Source organism: Myotis brandtii, unplaced genomic scaffold (assembly GCF_000412655.1).
Source record: "Myotis brandtii unplaced genomic scaffold, ASM41265v1 scaffold84, whole genome shotgun sequence".
Taxonomy (NCBI): domain Eukaryota; kingdom Metazoa; phylum Chordata; class Mammalia; order Chiroptera; family Vespertilionidae; genus Myotis; species Myotis brandtii.
In genome coordinates, this window is record NW_005371410.1 from 5,544,009 (window position 1) to 5,562,968 (window position 18,960).

At 35.9% G+C, this 18,960-nt stretch overlaps 1 protein-coding gene and 1 pseudogene across 5 annotated transcripts in view; one reads left to right on the plus strand and one right to left on the minus strand.

The window, feature by feature from the left end:
• The window catches only part of USP34 (ubiquitin specific peptidase 34), a 203,004-nt gene that overhangs the window by 51,612 nt on the left and 132,432 nt on the right, over positions 1-18,960 (plus strand). For all 5 annotated transcript variants that reach the window (XM_014532016.1, XM_005884578.2, XM_014532014.1 and 2 more), the window contains 3 exons: positions 8,034-8,123; positions 10,589-10,684; positions 15,085-15,167. In XM_014532016.1, the coding sequence (XP_014387502.1) occupies positions 8,034-8,123; positions 10,589-10,684; positions 15,085-15,167 (269 nt within the window). The remainder of the gene's footprint in view (positions 1-8,033; positions 8,124-10,588; positions 10,685-15,084; positions 15,168-18,960) is intronic.
• Positions 18,093-18,449, minus strand: LOC102259098 (annotated as a pseudogene).

Consider the following 18,960-nt stretch of genomic DNA (forward strand, 5'->3'; position numbering starts at 1 on the left):
GTTGTTAATGTTTACCAGTGTTTATGTTTACTAGGTCCACATCCGGTTCCTAGGTATCCTTGAAACTCTGTGTCCTAAGAATTGAATTGTGACTCTGGGAACCTATTCAATGCGCTACTTTTTGCCATTGATTCCCTATAGTTACTTGAACCTAAGTGTTCAATTTTTTTGCCTTTATGTACAAATGATTTCATGAGTAAAATGATTGCATATGTCAGGAACCCTATTAATATAAATAAAAGTTCAGATAATTAAGAAATGGATGGTATTGTGCACTTTTTTGTTATTATTTTTTTTTAATCTTTATTGTTCAGATTACATCTGTTCCTCTCCCCCCCCCGCCCCCATAACTCCTCTCCTCCCAGAGGCATAAGCAAGAAATGACCAAGGACAAGTTAGTCTTGCAAAATAAGCTAAATTATGCTTTATCTTTTAAAAAATCTATCTTTATTGTTTTTTGTTTTTTTTGCATCTTATCCATTTTATTTATTTATTTATTTTTTAAATCTTTATTGTTCAGATTACATTTGTTCCTCTTTTTTTTTTCCCCCATAACTCCCCTCCTCCCAGTTCCCACCCCACCCTCTGTCCTCATCCATAGGTGCACGATTTTTGTCCAGTTTCTTCCCGCATCTCCCATTCCCCTTTCCCCGCCAAGAATAGTCAGTCCATTCCCTTTCTATGTCCCTGATTCATTATAATCACCAGTTCATTCTGTACATCAGATTATTTATTCACTTGGTTCTTAGATTCACTTGTTGATAGATGCATGTTTGTTGTTCACAATTTGTATCTTTACCTTTTTCTTCTTCCTCTTCTTAAAGGATACCTTTCAGCATTTCGTATAATACTGGTTTAGTGGTGATGAACTCCTTTAGCTTTTCCTTATCTGTGAAGCTCTTTATCTGACCTTCAATTCTGAATGATAGCTTTGCTGGATAAAGTAATCTTGGTTGTAGGTTCTTGGTATTCATCACTTTGAATATTTCTTGCCATTCCCTTCTGGCCTGCAAAGTTTCTGTTGAGAAATCAGCTGACAGTCGTATGGGTATTCCCTTGTAGGTAATTGAGTCTCTTTCTCTTGCTGCTTTTAAGATTCTCTCTTTGTCTTTTGCTCTTGGCATTTTAATTATGATGTGTCTTGGTGTGGTCCTCTTTGGATTCCTTTTGTTTGGGGTTCTCTGCGCTTCTTGGACCTGTAAGTCCATTTCTTTCACCAGGTGGGGGAAGTTTTCTGCCATTATTTCTTCAAATAGGTTTTCAATATCTTGCTGTCTCTCATCTTCTGGCACCCCTATTATTCTGATGTTGGTACGCTTGAAGCTGTCCCAGAGGCTCCTTACACTATCTTCGTATTTTCGGATTCTTTTTTCATTTTGCTTTTCCGGTTGGGTGTTTTTTGCTTCTTCGCATTTCAAATCTTTGACTTGATTCTTGCGCTCCTCTGGTCTGCTATTGGGTGTCTGTATAATATTCTTTATTTCAGTCCGTGTATGCTTAATTTCTAGTTGGTTCTTTATCATAGCATTGAGGGTCTCATTAGTTTTCGTGAGGCTCTCCAGAAGTTTATTGCAAGCCCTCAAAATTGCGTTTTTTAGCTCTATATCGTCCATTTCTGTCATGTTTTTTTGTCTCCGCATTTTTTATGCTTTCTTGGTGCACCCTCTAGTGGTCTTTGTGCGCAGTCTTGTTCTAGTTGAGCCTTGATTGTTGTAGTTAATACTAGAGGGATTTGACCACCAGGCCGACTGGCTGTGTGAATCAGCTGTGTCTGCCGCGGAAAACTTCTGTCCTCTGGGGAGGTGCTAATCTAGCCTTTGCCTGAGGCGATCCGGCAAATGGCTCTGCGCAGGGCTTGGGCGGGGCGGGCTCAACAGGGCGGGCGGAGGGAGCCGTTATGGTGCCCTCAGTCCTGTTCCCAGAGGCTCTGCTTCTCAGAACCCCCGGAACCGCTGCAAACCTCGGAGGGAAAGCTGCCTTCCAACTGATGCCAGACACTCCCGCTTCTCCCGTTTGGGTCCGAGTCCCCAGCGATTCGCCCGTATCTGGAGCTCAGAGTCTGAGACTCCCCCCTGACCGAAAACGACAACCGCGCTCTCAGCCACCAGCCCGCTTTGCGCGCGCACCTCCGCACCTGAGTATTTTCCACACTGCGTCTCCTCTGAGCCTCGGTGTGCTGTTATTTTTCCTTCTAGTTGAAGAGTCTCTCCTCAGCCAGCCTTCCTGTGGTTCTGGGTGATGTCTGTTCCGTCTTTTAGTTGTATTTTTGAAGTGGTTGTTTGCGGCAGCAGTCTCCGGTGTTTACCTATGCCGCCATCTTGGTGGAGTCCTTTTGTTATGTTTTAACCTTCATAATGACTATATTATAAACAGGATTTTGCATCAACTCTTGTTATATACAGTTGTTTGTATTTAAAAAGACATAATACAATAATTAATAAATAATTTATTATTTATAAATAAATAAAAGATATCAGTGCCCCTGACTAAATAATTAGGTATTCCATGTTTTAAAAATTCTAGCTACACACCAGTGTCCACAGGCACACAGGTTGAAAATTGCTGGCTTGGTAATATTCTTCTGTTTACAACAGAAACTCTTAGAATAAAGCAAAGAACTACGACAGTTTAGTGTAATAGCATTTTTCTTGAGTCTAAAATTAGTATTTGTTACTCTGGATTATTGAACCTTTTTGACATTGTTGCCTAGCCTTGTGTTTTGGTATTTGAAAGATTCACTCTTGGAAGATTTTTTGAAATAAACGTTTGAATATACAGTTCTTTTTATATTGAGTTTTGTAAGCATTCAGCAATCAAAGCTTCAACATGGAAATAATAATTTATGTCACCAATCAAATAAATTGTTTCCATTTTGTAAGTGATTTTTAGTCTGTAATAAATAGGTACTTTATATCATTTTTTTACTTTTAAATTTATCAGTTTAAATAAAATGCAGTATTTTGGGGTCACTTTGAATTTGGATTTAGTCATTTCTTATAAAGTATTCAAGCCCTGGCCAGTTTGGCTCAGTGGATAGAGCATCGGCCTGCGGACTCAAGGGTCCTGGATTCAGTTCTGCTCAAGGGCACATGCCCGGGTTGCGAGCTCAGTCCCCAGTGTACAGGAGACAGCCTATCCATGATTCTCTCTCATTGTTGATGTTTCTGTCTCTTCCTTTCCCTTCCTCTCTCAAATCAACAAAAATATATTAAAATTAAAATAAATGTATAGCACTTAAAATGTGTGACTTCTATATTCTTGGAAAATTTTTAAGGAGAAAATTTGAAAAATTTTCTGATAATCTTAGGAAAAACTTTAAAAATGTTTTAGTAATTTAATTTGTAATCATTTCTTGATAATTTAATGGTTATAAATAAATTGTGGAGAAAAACATTCCTCTTCGGGGAAGAGTAGATGGAAGATGAGTCTCATTTCTATCCAAATTTCTGGTTTTGGTTCTTTTACATGAACCACACCATTATCCACTCAACCAATGTCCACTTAACAAGAATTTTGAAAACATGCAATACCTGATTATGGGGCACTGATTTCTTTTCCCTTAGATTGTCAAATAAAAAAAATGACAATAACCAACACAACAATAGCCATCTGGTGTGAATGAATCAAAACTATGTGCATTTTTTTGTCAGATTGGCAAAAGTATACTCTTTAGCTGTGCTACAGAATTTTAGTAACTAGTTTATGTGTGCCATGAGATGAAAAAGGATAAAATCACTGCCTTAGGTCTAGTGTTTTATATGTTAACCAGAGGCCCAGTGCATGAAAATTCGTGTAAGAGTAGGCCTTTCTTCCCCTGGCTGCTGGCACCAGCTTCCCTCTGGCACCCGGGACCCGGCCACTGGCAGGCACCTGGGAACCGGGCTTTGCTCCGTTCTCGGCTTCATCCGAAAGGACATTCGGTCTATTTAGCATATTACTCTTTTATTATTATAGATTCTTAGGAAAAACCACAAATGTTTCTGAAATTTGACGAAGGATTTTAGATAAAGAATCTGAAATTCCCCTTCATTCTCCATGGCCTGTTTTTCCAAACACCACTATGCAACTTGCAGAAAAATATTAAAAATCTTAATATTTAAAAAATACTTTAAAAAATATGTATAGACCTACATATTTTTTCATTTTAATCAACTACCTAAAAATGGTATTGTAGTCTCATGGGGTTTTAAGAAACTGACAGTTTTTGACAGTCCTATTTTATTTTTTATTTTTAAATATATTTTATTGATTTTTTACAGAGAGGAAGAGAGAGGGATAGAGAGTTAGAAACATCGATGAGAGAGAAACGTCGATCAGCTGCCTCTTGCACCTCCTACTGGGGATGTGTCCGCAACCAAGGTATATGCCCTTGGCCGGAATCGAACCTGGGACCTTTCAGTCCGCAGGCTGACGCTCTATCCACTGAGCCAAACCGGTTAGTGCTTGACAGTCATATTTTAAAAATATACTTTAGAATGTTAATGTTTTTAAATATTTGAAGAATATTTATATTGCACTTTATAGTGCGGATATCCCAGGCACTAACTGTCCTCATTACTTCACTATGTTCTCCTTAATCTTTACCAATGTAGGTTTGATCCTTTAACATTCTAACATTCTGTTTTGTTTTGTTTTGTTATCCGGTAGTATTTTTTTTTGCCCTGATTCTTCATGACAGTTATATAGCATTTAAAAAGTTGGTCATCACCCTGATTGGGTGGGGCTCAGATGGTTAGAGTGTTGTCCCATACACCGAAGAGGTTGTGGGTTCAATTCCTGTTAGGGCACATACCTAGGTTGTGGGTTGGGTCCCCTGTTTGGGCACGTAACCGATCTCTCTCTCTCTCTCTCTCTAAATCAAGAAAAACATATCCTTGGGTGAGGATTTAAATACATAAATATAAAGTTGCTCATCTCCTTCCCTGAGAATCTTGCTTTTACGTTCTTTGCTGGTTCATTATTTACTAGGTGTACCGGCTAATAATGCGGATTTTTTCCAATAGATGGAGTTACACATATGTTGATATATATGCGATTTGATATTATGCTATTTTGTTGTATTGACAACAAGCTTCAAAACTTCATATGTCAAATTTTCTGAAGGTGTTAACATCATAGATATTTTTATGCTTAAAAATGTCGTATTTCGTGCCAAAAAAAAGAGCATTTGCAAGAAGTTTTAATTCATTACTTTATTTTGAAGAAAAGTGCTGCTAAATACTTTGGGAAGCTTATGGTGAACATGCTGCATCTCAAGATACTTGTGAACGCTGGTTTAAACACTTTAAAAGTCATGATTTCGATGTCAAAGACAAAGAACGTCCAGGTCAACCAAAAAAGTTTGAAAACCAACAATTACAAGCATTATTGGATGAAGATGTGTGTCATACTCAAAAACAACTTGCAGAAAGATTAATCGTTGCTCAGCAAACAATTTCCGATCGGATTACAATCAATGGGAAAGATCTTAAAGGTAGGAAAATGGGTGCCACACCAATTGAACGAAAGACAAATGGAAAACCGAAAAGTCATCAGTCAAATGTTGCTTCAAAGACATGAAAGAAAGTCTTTTTTGCATCAAATTATGACTGGCGATGAAAAGTGGATTTATTTTGAGAATCCCAAATGCACAGGATCATGGGTTGATCCAGGTCAACCATCAACATCGAGTGCAAACCAAATCGCTTCGGAAAGAAGACAATGCTCTGCATTTGGTGAGATCAGGAAGGTGTGGTGTATTATGAGCTTCTAAAACCAGGTGAAACTGTTAATGCTGATCGCTGCCGACAACAAATAATGAATTTGAACCATACTTGGATCGTGAAACGACCAGAATGTGCCAGAAGACAAGGCAAAGTAATTTTGCTTCATGATGACACACCATCACACACTTCAAAACCAGTTAAAGACATGTTTAAAGATCTTGCCTGGGAAGTATTAACCCACCAGCTGTATTCACCAGACCTTCCTCCTTCAGATTACCACTTGTTCTAATCGATGGCACACGAACTTTCTGAGCATTACCTTAAAACGTACGAAGAAGTGGAAAATTGGGTCTCTGAATGGTTTGCCTCAAACAAGAAAAGTTCTATTGGGACGGTATCCACAAATTACCTGAAAGAAGGAGGAAATGTGTAGCTAGCGATGGACATTACTTTGAATAAAGCACTTTTGATGTTTCTTTTGAAATTATCATGTTTTCTCTGATTACAAAATTCGCATTATTAACCGATACACCTAGTAAGTATATGTTCAGTGTGCATCATATGCAGAGAATTTTAGTAAGATAGTCTTTGCTCTCATTGAGCACATATCAATGATGGACACATTAAAATAAAGGAATATTTTTTAGATGATGAAGAAAAATGGGAAGAAATCAAGAGGAATAAAGCGATTCAATTCAAGGGTGTTATTTAATAGAGAATTGTCCTGGTCATCTTTTCTGATGACTGTTGAGGAAACATGAATAAAGTAAGAGAAGGAGTAGTCCTGTAGATAAAGAGCATTTCCAAGTACAAGCAAAAGTGAAGGCCTCTAGCAATAATGTGCTTATGTGTGTTGAAGGGATAGCAAAGAGAAAGGTCCGAAGGAAATAGACTGATAGGAGTAAGGACTTATCACACAGGGCTTTGTAGTCCAATTTAAGTACTTTGGATTTCATTCATAGATAAGTTTTCTTTCTAATTTCTGCTACTCAGTATTCCACCACTGTTTCCCTCCCACTCAAACCTGTTACTCCTATCCCTGGTACCCTTCTCAAAGAGTAGGCATTTTGGAGGACTAACTTGTACACCAGACTTGTGGTTAGGGTGCCAACTTTTTTCTCCTGAGCTTTAAAAAAACAAAACAGTATCTCATTAGAGTTTGTCCTTCTTTGAAGGCTCATGCAGCCAATCTCCTTACCTACTAAGACTACCTGGGATTTGTATGCCAATATCTTCCTTATACGAAGACTAGAGGTTTGGGGTCCCTCAGCCCGGCCTGCGCCCTCTCGCAGTCCAGGATTCCTCGGGGGACGTCCGACTGACGGCTTTAGGCCCACTCCCCATGAGGAGTGGACCTAAGCTGTCAGTTGGACATCCTTAGCTCTGTTGCGGAGGTGGGAGAGGCTCCCGCCACTGCCAATGCACTCGCCAGCCATGAGCCCGGCTTCTGGCTGAGCGGCGCTCCCCCTATGGGAGCGCACTGACCACCAGGGAGCAGCTCCTGCATTGAGAGCATCTGCCCCCTGGTGGTCAGTGCATGTCATAGCGACCGGTAGTTCTTCCGTTTGGTCGATTTGCATATTAGCCTTTTATTATATAGGATAGGCATACTCGGATGTACTTGTGTGAGCTTTCCTATTAATCTTTTGCTCCTTCATACTTGAGGTATATTGTGTGCTTTCATTGTTAACATGGTTCCTAATGCAGTGAATCTCAACTTCGCTGAAAATTAGGGAGAAAGTGATCATTTGTATAGTTTGAAATAAATGTTCTCTTGATTATTGTTTCTCAGAATGTGGTCCATAAACCCAACAGTTTGTCACTGGTGATCTTGTTATAAATGCAAAATTTCTGAACCTACCTTAGACCTACTGAATCAGAATTTGTATTTTAACAAAATTCCCTCAGGTGAATGAATTCCACATTAAACTTTGAGAAGCCCCACTCTGGTTTCTGCTTTCTGTTTTCCTTAATTAAATTCTTAGAGCCCCCATGACTTGTTAAAGAATATGTACTTTCACGGGGGGAAAAAGAAACGACCAAGTTACCTTTAAATACTTTTCACTTGCTTTTATACTCAGATATTTATAGTGTATTTTACTTTAAAAGTCTTGGATTGGAATTGTAAAACTTGATTTCTTGCCCCATTGTATAAATTTGTACTTCAGAAGAAAAAATTTTAATGTTTGTGTAAGAAATATATATGTAAATTCATTGAATTTTTTGCATTTAAGATCTTAAAAATAGTTGAATTTTTGTAAAAAGCTAGAATTACTGATAGTAGTTAAAATTAGTTTATTCTATAAATATCTGTTTTTGCTGTTTCAGATCAGTTGTAATTTCACTTCGGCTTCTTCCAAAACTGTTTGGTACTTTTCAGCAGTTTGGGAGTAGTTATGATACACATTGGATTACAATGTAAGTAAATAAAAAAAATTTATTCATTTTAAAGATCTTTTTTCAAATCATAGTTATCAAACAAGGTTTTTAATAACTTACTGATTTTTATTTTGTACCAGAAAATTTTGACTTTCATGTGGTTCAAATGTTTTCTTCGATTTTTAAGAGTGCTATCTCTTCCACTTAGCTCCATGGAAATTATATTCCCATCAGTAGGAAAATCTGACTTTTGTATTCTTTATAGTTTGAGAAAAATGTTGTAGCAATTAGTGCTCTAATTTTAGGGTGACGATTTTTAGTATACCTGGCCATACCAAAGAACTCCTGAAGAAAATCCCCACTAAAATGAACACTCTAGGATATCTTTTATTTTTCCTGTGCCTAGGAATTGGTTCTAGACATTACATCATGTTGGGGTAATCTTGACCCCATTCTATTCTTTGTGAAATTGATCTAGTTTTTGGTAACATTCTAGAGAAAGTTAGCTATCACAAGCACTTCATTAATCTATAAGAATATGGTACTTGCTTATTCAAAATAGACTTTTGGAGAGATTTCAGAGACATTTAAACTTTAGGAAAAATTAGATTTGTTGAAGGATTCATTTTTGAAGTCAAGTAGGATGGCTTTTTACCTAGTTAGCTTCTCAAACCTAAGATTAGATGGTAAGAGCACTTGCACTTTGCTTGCTTTCAAAATGAATACCATTTAAAAAATTCTTGGAAGTCTACATTATAGTTCTGAGTTATAGCTCTTGCTTATTTATCGCTCTTTTAAAGGAGATCTATTTAACATGAACCTCTATTTTTTTAAAAGCATCTTAGAAAGTCTTCATTATAGTTCTCCTGAGTTATAGCTCTTGTTTATTTATTGCTCTTTTAAAGGAGATCTATTTAACATGAACCTCTATTTTTTTAAAAGCATCTTAGAAAGTCTTTGGTTAATATTGCAATATGACTCTAGTGATCATTCTAGATTGTGAATGCAAGGAAGGTCCTTGAGCTGCTAAACAGAGGGAAACTTTTAGCATCCTTAAAATACAAGAATAGCATGAGTCTTACTTCATTGACACTTCCCATAGTGTTTAAATGGCTGAATCACAAAATTCTAAAGTATGAAAGGAATTCACTTGGGCAAATTGTTGACATATTGTGGCTATTTGAGGTGGTTATTATTAAGGAGGAAGAAAGGGTAACATTCTTGTAGAAGAGGCAAACTCTGAATATATAGTTATTTATCTAGTTCCTGAACTTAAATATGTTGAGTCGAAACTCTTCGAGCTTGTTCTTTAAATTAAATGTAAATAAGCTCAGTTAATGACAGATCACTGGGTCTCTAACATGAGACTGGTATCCTAAATCTTATCAGAACCCTGAGCTCCCTTATGATTATTTAGTATCAGTAATAACAAAAACCATTTATTGTGAATCTGTTATGTGCAGCAGCCCTCAACATTGGTAAATATTATCTGTTAAACTCTTAGGGCCATATATTAAAATTGAAAGTTGTCCCTGATTCTCTTAGTAAATGTTCAGGTAACAAGCAAACAGACTTCAAGAGGTCAGGTTACTTGCTCAAAGCTGTGGAGCAAGTCTGTTAGAACTGGTTTTAAGCCTTAAGTTTTAGGTTTTCTTTCTACCACTTGATCTTCATTAAATGATTGGCAAAGTGAGAGTAACTTATTTTGAAAAGAAAACTATATAGCAAAACGTGATTTAAACTACATTAGAAGTTTGGGAGTTTTAATCCTTTTATATCTATACATTTTAGCAGGTGTGTTGTTAGTAAATATTGTGTAAGATAGAGTGTTAGTTATGGAAGTTAAAGATCCTGGGATCTCTGATTATATTTACCACTATTTCTTTTTCCCCCTACTTTGGAGTTTAATACCTGAATATTTATTTGATTTTTAAAAATTGTTAAAAAAAAATAAGCAGATTACATATTGATAGTAAAATTTTCTGGTTTAGTAATTTTATATTGTATGTGTTTTATATGTCAGGCCCTCTACTAAATTCTGCTAAATAATGACCAATGCGTACAGTCTATTCTTATATGGACTGTGTCAGACATTTTTAATATTCATGATAACCATTTATAATTAGCACTGTACCAGACATTTTCCCCCTTCACAAGGATTGAGTATTTTGATATTAAAAGACATTATAAACTGATGAACAAAAATAGATACAGAGGCAAAGAAGCATCGAACAGACTGTCAAACTACAGTGGGAAGGCAGGGGAGGGATGTCAATGGGAGAAAAAAAAAACATGTACTACTATTTGTAATACTTTAAGCAATAAAATAAAATAAAACAACATTGATACTTTAATAAAAATTAAGGTGTAAGTTTTAGTAATGAAAAGATTTTTGTATTTGAAGATTTTAATATATATATATATATATATTTTTTTCCATTCTATAATAGATTTATTATCTTACCTTATGGCTTTAAAATTATTTTTTCTTTCAATTGGTCCAGGTGGGCAGAAAAAGAACTGAATATGATGAAGCTTTTCTTTGATAATTTGGTATACTATATTCAGTCTGTAAGAGAAGGAAGGCAAAAACATGCACTGTAAGTATCTCTTAATTAGGTTAGTTATGTTTAACTCTTGATTGTCCTCTGAAAGATAATTTTCCAGTGTTTCTATTTCTTTTATATAGAAGATAAAAATGTTGTGAAAAATTTAAGAGAAAGAAAGGATTTTTTAAAGTTGTATTTCATAAAGTTATTTTTGTAATTCTTAATCTTTTATAACTTGGGCATGGTTAACCTTCACTATTGATTTCTGTTCAAAGTTGTTTTCAGGAACTAAAAGTAAATTTTCCCCAGAAATCATCAGTATCTGTGTCTTAATGTATTAGGGGCATTGACTCTAAAATTTTTAAATATTTACTTTCAAACAAATATATTTAACATATAATTAATTTAAAACATTTTCCTTTATTACTTTAATTGGATACTAGTTTAAAAAGTTTAGGACATGTGTGGAAAGTTTAAAAACTGGTGGCATAACTGGTTAATATTTCATCATTAAAAATGTTCTCTGGATATGTTGAACTGACTCTGGATAAGAATTGGTAGAAATTGGTCAGTGATATAGCTGTATTTAAAACTATGCTTACAGGGAAATGCCTGCCCAGAAGTAAACACGTAAAATTCATAAGGTTACTGCTTGTGAGTCAATTGATGGGGACTGATGGTCTAATTGAGGAAACCAACTCGTTGTTAATATCAGCATATTAGTAAATATGAGAAGTAGCACAGTATTTACTGAGAAGATATGCACACAGAAAACTTCCACATAGATGGAAGCTGATTTGACTGGAAAAGTGTTCAGAAAAGTCACAGACCTTTAAAGCATACATACTTATTCACCTTCAAAAATAAATTTACTTTTTTTTTTCCACAAATGGATTTTTTGGGGATTCTTTTATTTCCAAACATGAATAATGATGATGATGTTGATAAAAATAGCTAGTGTTCATTGATATTGTGTGCTAGTTGTCATTTAAGTAATAAGTATTAACTTCAAGGTACAACAACTCTTTTGAGGTAGGTAGTTGCATTTTAAAAATGAAAACATTTAAGCTCTGAGGTAAATAACTTGCCCAAGGTCACACATTTTATAAATAGTGGAGCCAGAAAAAAAAAAAGTGTAGCCAGGGTTTCTATAATTCATTTTATAAACACACATTTTATGAACAAGGAAACAGTCTGTTTTCTATAATTCCTGTTCTTGAGTGTTCCCTTGTACTGTCATCAATCTCTAGTTACCTTAATGCTAAAATATATTTCATGTCTTTTTACAAGTTGACATTACCACAAACACTGTTCCAGTTCTTTTAACCAACCTCTGGATCAGTCTTCTTGCCAAAATCTGCCCCTGTGATTGTTAATTTCTTATCTTTATTAAATTAGGAAGTCAGTATGATATTGTTGGAAAGCTCATGGGTTTTAAAAATCATACAGACATGTATTTAGATTACGAAACTCTTGTTTTCACCTTATTTTAGTTGTTTACTTCTCTAATAAATTTCATTTACTTACCTTATGAATTTTTGTAAGGAGTAAATAAAATAATTTAGTAAGTAATATCTGACACATAGTAGAGTATCTATAAATTGTGATTACCTTGCTAAAGCAAACAAGAAACTTGTGCCTTAGCCCATGTAGATTCTCCCCTGCATAAAAAATAAATACCAGTTTTTTACAGCCTACTATCCTGGGCCCTCTAAAATCTAAACTCAGCCAGCCTTTCCTATTTTATTGCTCAATGATTTCTTAAGGTATCCTATTCTACAAGCCTATCAAATTATTTTTTAGATATTTCCCTAAATTTACTCTATTCCATAGTTTTGCTTATAAAGTTACCACTACGCAAGATGCATTCTCTTTAAATCCTATTAAAATTCTAAGTGTTCTTCATAGTCTGTGTTCTCCTTTAATTTTTCTTCTTGAAGCAGAGGTCAAGATAATTATGGCTTAAATGTGAGCATCTCCATATATCCTCTATAAAATCTATAAGATAAAAAAGGAGCAGAAATTAAATCACATGTGACCCACATCCTCAGCATTTTCAGGAGAGAGAGAATTCAGGTTACCTATCAGAAGAGAAATAAACCTTAACTTACAAAAGAGCTCCTACCACAACCACAGCCTGTGGGCTTAAAGAGAAGGGATGGGGTGCTTAAGAGAGAGGAGTGGAAAACAGATGAATTACCCTAAAAAAGTGAAAGTCCCAACATTAAGTGACAAAAAATAAACACAGGTCTGAAACTTGGTTGTTTACAGCATTATCTACAGGGTTGTCACTTACTTTGTTAGTAGAACCAGAGGTGGAGCCTCTTACAAGCATTGATTCTGTGGTAAAAAAATAGAGGAATAGTGCTCTTTGGAGATGAGTTTTATATTTCCGTAGGTACACCAGAGCATCTTTCCAATCATCCAATCAGCTTTGTTGCCTGGCATTTTTAGAGAATAAAACCTTAGAGCAGAGAGATGTTGTCTGCACTATTTTGGTATAACTCCTTTGTTCCTTCAGGCTGTAAAACAGTTTTATATTTGCTACTCTTTGGTAAAGCATACTGAGTTCATGGCACATTATTTTCTACTTGTTCATTGGGGAACAGAAGTGTAGAGCCAATGGTTCTATGGAAACTGAAGAATGGGTGACGGACTGGATCCATGCTTCCTAGGGTTATGGGTCTCTTACTCTGATTTGCGAGTATAGGGAAGAAAGTATTCAAGAAATAAAGGCAATTTGTAAAGAATAGGACTTTCTTCACCTTTTATGTCTGTGATCAAGGTCCTTCAGACTCAGTCTCAGAGTACTTCAAGGCCTCTGCTACAAAATGTGTCCTATTAGAAAAGATGAGAAACTATTAATAGCTGTCCTTGAATTCTATTTAGATAGCATTTTAGTCTGTGAGTGGTTTATTATATTCCAACCTCCCCCACTCCAGCCACTTTGCCACATGTACTTTCATCTTTACAAAGGGCACTGCAACAATAATGAAGCAGAGTTCCCCCCCTTCTCTCTCTCTTTTTTTTTTTTGCCAATATTAATGAGACAATAAAGAGTAGTAAAGCTATATCCAGCAAACTCAATCTGTAGAAAAACTTTAAACTGTAACAATGAATTTAATGAAATTTTTGAAACTAACTAATTTTGGGGAAACTTAAAAAAATCTGTACTTAAAGATTATTGGAAATTGATTTAAGAGGCTCTGACTCTGTAAACTGGCTCAGGCTGGTTGCTGCCTTTTGTTGGCAAAGTAATTTGGGCAATTCATCTACAATCAGATTTTTGTTTTGTAACATAGAGATAAGAACTCATTGACTTTGTTTCATTGATTGAGTGCTCAGTTTCATTGGTTGAGTGCTCAGGTGCTTGTAGTACTAGAATTTTGTGATATTACTTCGTTCACTGTGCAGTTCACAGGGTTGCTAAAGGAATCCTAAAATGAAAACCTGATCATTAACTTTTTTCCCCCCCAATATCGTTCAGTGACTTCCACCCAGATCAATACCAACCTCTTCTATCTGACATTCAGGCTGGCTATAATCTGGCCCTCTGTCTATAGCTCTTCAGACCATCTCTTATGTTTCCTCATCCAGCATTTTAAAAAAATATATTTAATTGATTTTTTTACAGAGAGGAAGGGAGAGGGATAGAGAGTTAGAAACATTGATGAGAGAGAAACATCTATCAGTTGCCTCCTGCACACCTCCCACTGGGGATGTGCCCGCAACCAAGGCACACGCCCTTGACTGGAATCGAACCCGGGACCCCTCAGTCTGCAGGCCAATGCTCCATCCACTGAGCCAAACTGGTTAGGGCTCATCCAGCATTTTTAAAATGCTGTTTCTTTTCAAATGCCTACAAACTGAATTCCCAGAAAACTATGCAAAATTACCTACTTAATAAGCTTCCAAAACAATTCTTAAATTAACAATTGAATTTTGTACACATGAATTATAGTATTTAGATTTGAAATAACATTCAGAAGTGTCAGTTGTGTATCAGCCGAATTCCTCAAGAACTTGATTTATGGAAATGATATTTTACTAGCATTTCTTGTTTAAGGAATAAGGTTGTATCATTGGAAGGACAGTGATAATGAAACATGCAATTTCTATATTAGTTTTTTTTAACTTGTAATTTATGTGCATGTTGCATAATTTCAAAATGTATTTGTTCCACTGTTGGGTTCTTATGTACTTTCTGATCATCTAATTTGAAAGTACATTTTCTAATAGTTTAGAGATTTTTATAATTTATTAAATAACATAAATTTCAAACATAACATTTGACTGTATGACCTTTTGTGTAACCAAAGTTATATAATAAAAATATTTAGTAATTATGAAAATGAATTTTACTTCTTTGTATAATTTAAGATTAGGGTCATTTAATCTTCAAAAGTAATTAAGAAATAGGGTTAATTATTTTAATGACTTTTTATATGTAGGTATAGCCATAGTGCTGAAGTTCAAGTCCGACTTCAGTTCTTGACTTGTGTGTTTTCAACCCTGGGATCACCTGATCACTTCAGTAAGTTTTTAAATCAGTATTTTAATCATTTTTTAGATATGTACTGAGAAGTGTCCAGTGAAATATACTCACGCATTTTGATTTCTTAGTTACTAGATTATTCTCAATAATGAATGTCTTAGTCACTAGATCAGTGATGGCGAACCTATGATACACGTGTCAGAGGTGACACGCGAACTCATTTTTTTGGTTGATTTTTCTTTGTTAAATGGCATTTAAATATATAAAATAAATATCAAAAATATAAGTCTTTGTTTTACGATGGTTGCAGATAGCAAAAAATTTCTATATGTGACACAGCACCAGAGTTAAGTTAGGGTTTTTCAAAATGCTGACACGCCGAGCTCAAAAGGTTCGCCATCACTGCACTAGATTATTCTCAATAATGAATGTCTTCTCAGTATATATGGCAATATCAGCATGAGCCTGACACATTCTTACTTTAGTCTCTGAAAATGCCAGTTTTTCAATGGATAAATGACTCATATCAAGAACATATCATGTTAGGGTGATTGCATCTTTTATTACCTTTGGTTATAGAATCTTCCTATCACCACAGTTGGAAACAGATACTGTCTTACATATTATTATCAGAGCTAATCTTACCCAAAATTGCTTAGTTTCATAGGTAATAGAAAGAAACATTTAGAGACCGTAGTTTTATTTAGATTAATCTCAAACTCTATTTCATTAACAGTTAACCTTTAAAAAATAAGAGATTGGTCAGGTATATTAAGAGTGTGAACCATGTCCAAATCTGCATGCTAACTGTTCTCACAAGAGAGAAGGAAGATGGATTGATTGATTGATTGATTGATTGCCAGAGCTGCTTTTCTCTTACTAGACTGATTATGTTGTCTCTCACTCCCCACACTCTTTATGTGTGTTCACATCAGTAAACCTCATTTGTGAGGACATTCTCTTTCTTAAACTGTTAGTATAGTTAAACGGATAAGTGTCTTACTAGCCTGAGAGGTGTCATCACTCTTTTTAAGTCCATATCTGTGCTCGAGATGCACCATGTGTTTATTTTACTGTTTAAGTCTATAATTTTTTCAAGTTGAGTTATTTGTAACAAATCCCACCGACATTGTTATACTAACAGATTTCAAAATGAAGACTCCTGTTTTTTATAGGAAACCTTGTCTCATGTTACTAGGTCATTTATCATATCCATTATTATAGATAACATACAGGAAATAAATAATATAAAATGTAAAAACCCTGTCTTACTCATGGAGAAGTCAAGCCAAAACAAGTATTATCAGCATAAATAATTTCACATGCCCACTAAATTTCATGTTGGCTTAGAATAGATTCATGGGAAAATGTTAACCACTCTTCTATTTGAATAATGAATTATTTATTTTGCTGCTCCCATCACAGTAAGCACAGTATAAATTCTTTGTGTATTATAGCTACTGTCCAGATAGAATCAAGTTGAAAATTTCACTTCTCCCAGATCATAATTGTACTTTTACTGGTATAGTTCCTGTCAGGTATAATATGATCACTCCAAAGTTATATTCAGTAAGTTAATGCTGATTATTAACGTATCAACAAATATCTTTTTTAAAAACTTAAAGCAATAACAAAGCATTGCCTATTGAATGTGGATTGGTGATTCAGCCATTTATAAATACACCTCAGTTTTATCATTTAATTAATAATTTACCGGGGTACTATTTTTTAGGACTGTTATCTATTTTCTTCACTTATCTCTCTCCTTAATTAATGTTTCAAGTTATTATATACCCTAAAGGTTGTTTCTAGTTTTATGGTGACTCCCAGAGGCACAAGTTGTTCTTAGAACAAATATTTTGAACATTAACTATTTTTAAAAAAATATATTTTATTGATTTTTACAGAGAGGAAGGGAGAGGGATAGAGAGCTAGAAACATCGATGAGAGAGAAACATTGATCAGCTGCCTCCTGCATACCCCCGAATGGGGATGTGCCCGCAACCAAGGTACATGCCCTTGACCAGAATCGAACCTGGGACCCTTGAGTCCGCAGGCCGACGCTCTATCCACTGAGCCAAACCGGTTAGGGCAAACATTAACTATTTCTGTGAGACACTGATAGGATACTGATTATTTGTTTTTTACTAAAAAAGAAACTTGTTTGAGGTCAAGAGGATACAAGCATAAAAATCAAAAGCTTATCTGGCTTTATTTTATTTATTTATTTTTTTGCTTAAAGTATTACAAAGAGTATTACATATGTCTCCTTTTTTTCTCTCTCCCCTTGACCTTCCCCTGGCCTCCCCTACCCCCCAGTGTCTTGTGTCCATTGGTTATGCTTATATGCATGCATACAAGTCCTTCGGTTGATCTCTTACCCTCCACTCCCCGCCGCTAACCCTCCCCGGACTTCCCGCTGTAGTTTGACAGTCTGTTTGATGTTCCTCTGCCTCTGTATCTACTTTTGTTCATCAGTTTATAAGGGTCTTAATTATCCATAAATGAGTGAGACCATGTGGTATTCTTTCTCCTGTTGAATGGGCTGGGTTTTTACACACACACACACACACACACACACACACACACATATCGTTAATCCTCACCTGAGGACATTTTTCCATTGATTTTTAGAGAGAGTGGAAGGGAGGGGGAGAGATAGATAGAAACATCAATGTGAGAGAAACACATAGATTGGCTCTGCCCTGCCTATGCCCCAACCGGGACTGGGGATAGAGCCTTCAACCGAGGTATGTGCCCTTGACCAGAATCAAACCCATGGCCCTTCAGTCTGAATGCCAGTGCTCTATCCTCTGAGCCAGACTGGCTACGGTATTTGTATATTTGTTAAGGGTCCCAATCTGCTCATGAAATTTCATACAGAGGGAAGCTGTGGGGCACATATTCCTTAAGCGACTAATTGGGAGAACTGTTATCAGGGTGTAAGTAACTGCTCAGTGCTGCCTACTTCCTTTCCTTCTGCTTCATGTGTATTACAAATGTCATTGCATGCTATGGTGAGCTTGACAGTTAGCTTAAAGAAGTTCTGGAAGCCCACTCTGCTGTCTTGGCATTCGTCCAGGTCCTTCATTATTTTGTCTACTGTCAGAGATTCTTTTTGATTTTCCAAAAGTCCAGGGAACTCCTTTTCCATGAGTATTCTCAGGTCCTCCTTTGCTAAGTAGCCTTTATCACCAGCAAATTTATGAAACATGAACATCATGGTTTCCATAGCGTGTTCCATTTTGATGAAGTCTTGGTGGGAGGCGTGGCAAGATCGTTTGGCTGGCTTGGACTGGCGACCCTAGGAAACTGTTTTTCTGCTTAAACCAGTGGTTCCCAAACTTATTTGGCCTACTGCCCTCTTTCCAGAAAAAATATTACTCAGCGCCCCTTGGAAATTAATTTTTTTAAAATTTTAATAGCAATTAAACAGAAAGATATATGTATTAATGTTTCTACCTTTTTCGTAAAATATAGTAAAGAAAGGTGTAAATTAGAAACATTGAAGTTTGAAATTATTAAACTATTTATTGAACTCAGAATAGAAAGGTAATACAAAAAAAGTTAAAACAAATGCACCTTTGGCCATCACCGCCCCCCTGGATCGCTGCAGCGCCCACCAGGGGGCGGTAGCGCCCACTTTGGGAATCACTGGCTTAAACTCTTTAGACTGGTATTGCTTCTTGGTAAATATTTTCTGAGGGTTTCTTCCCCCCCCCTCCATTTTCTGGATCTCACCTATTTTTTCCAAGAAAGAGGTTTTTTATGATTCTGTCATAACTTCATATCACTTCTGATTCTGGGGGGCAGTCCCAGGCTTTGGAACCCC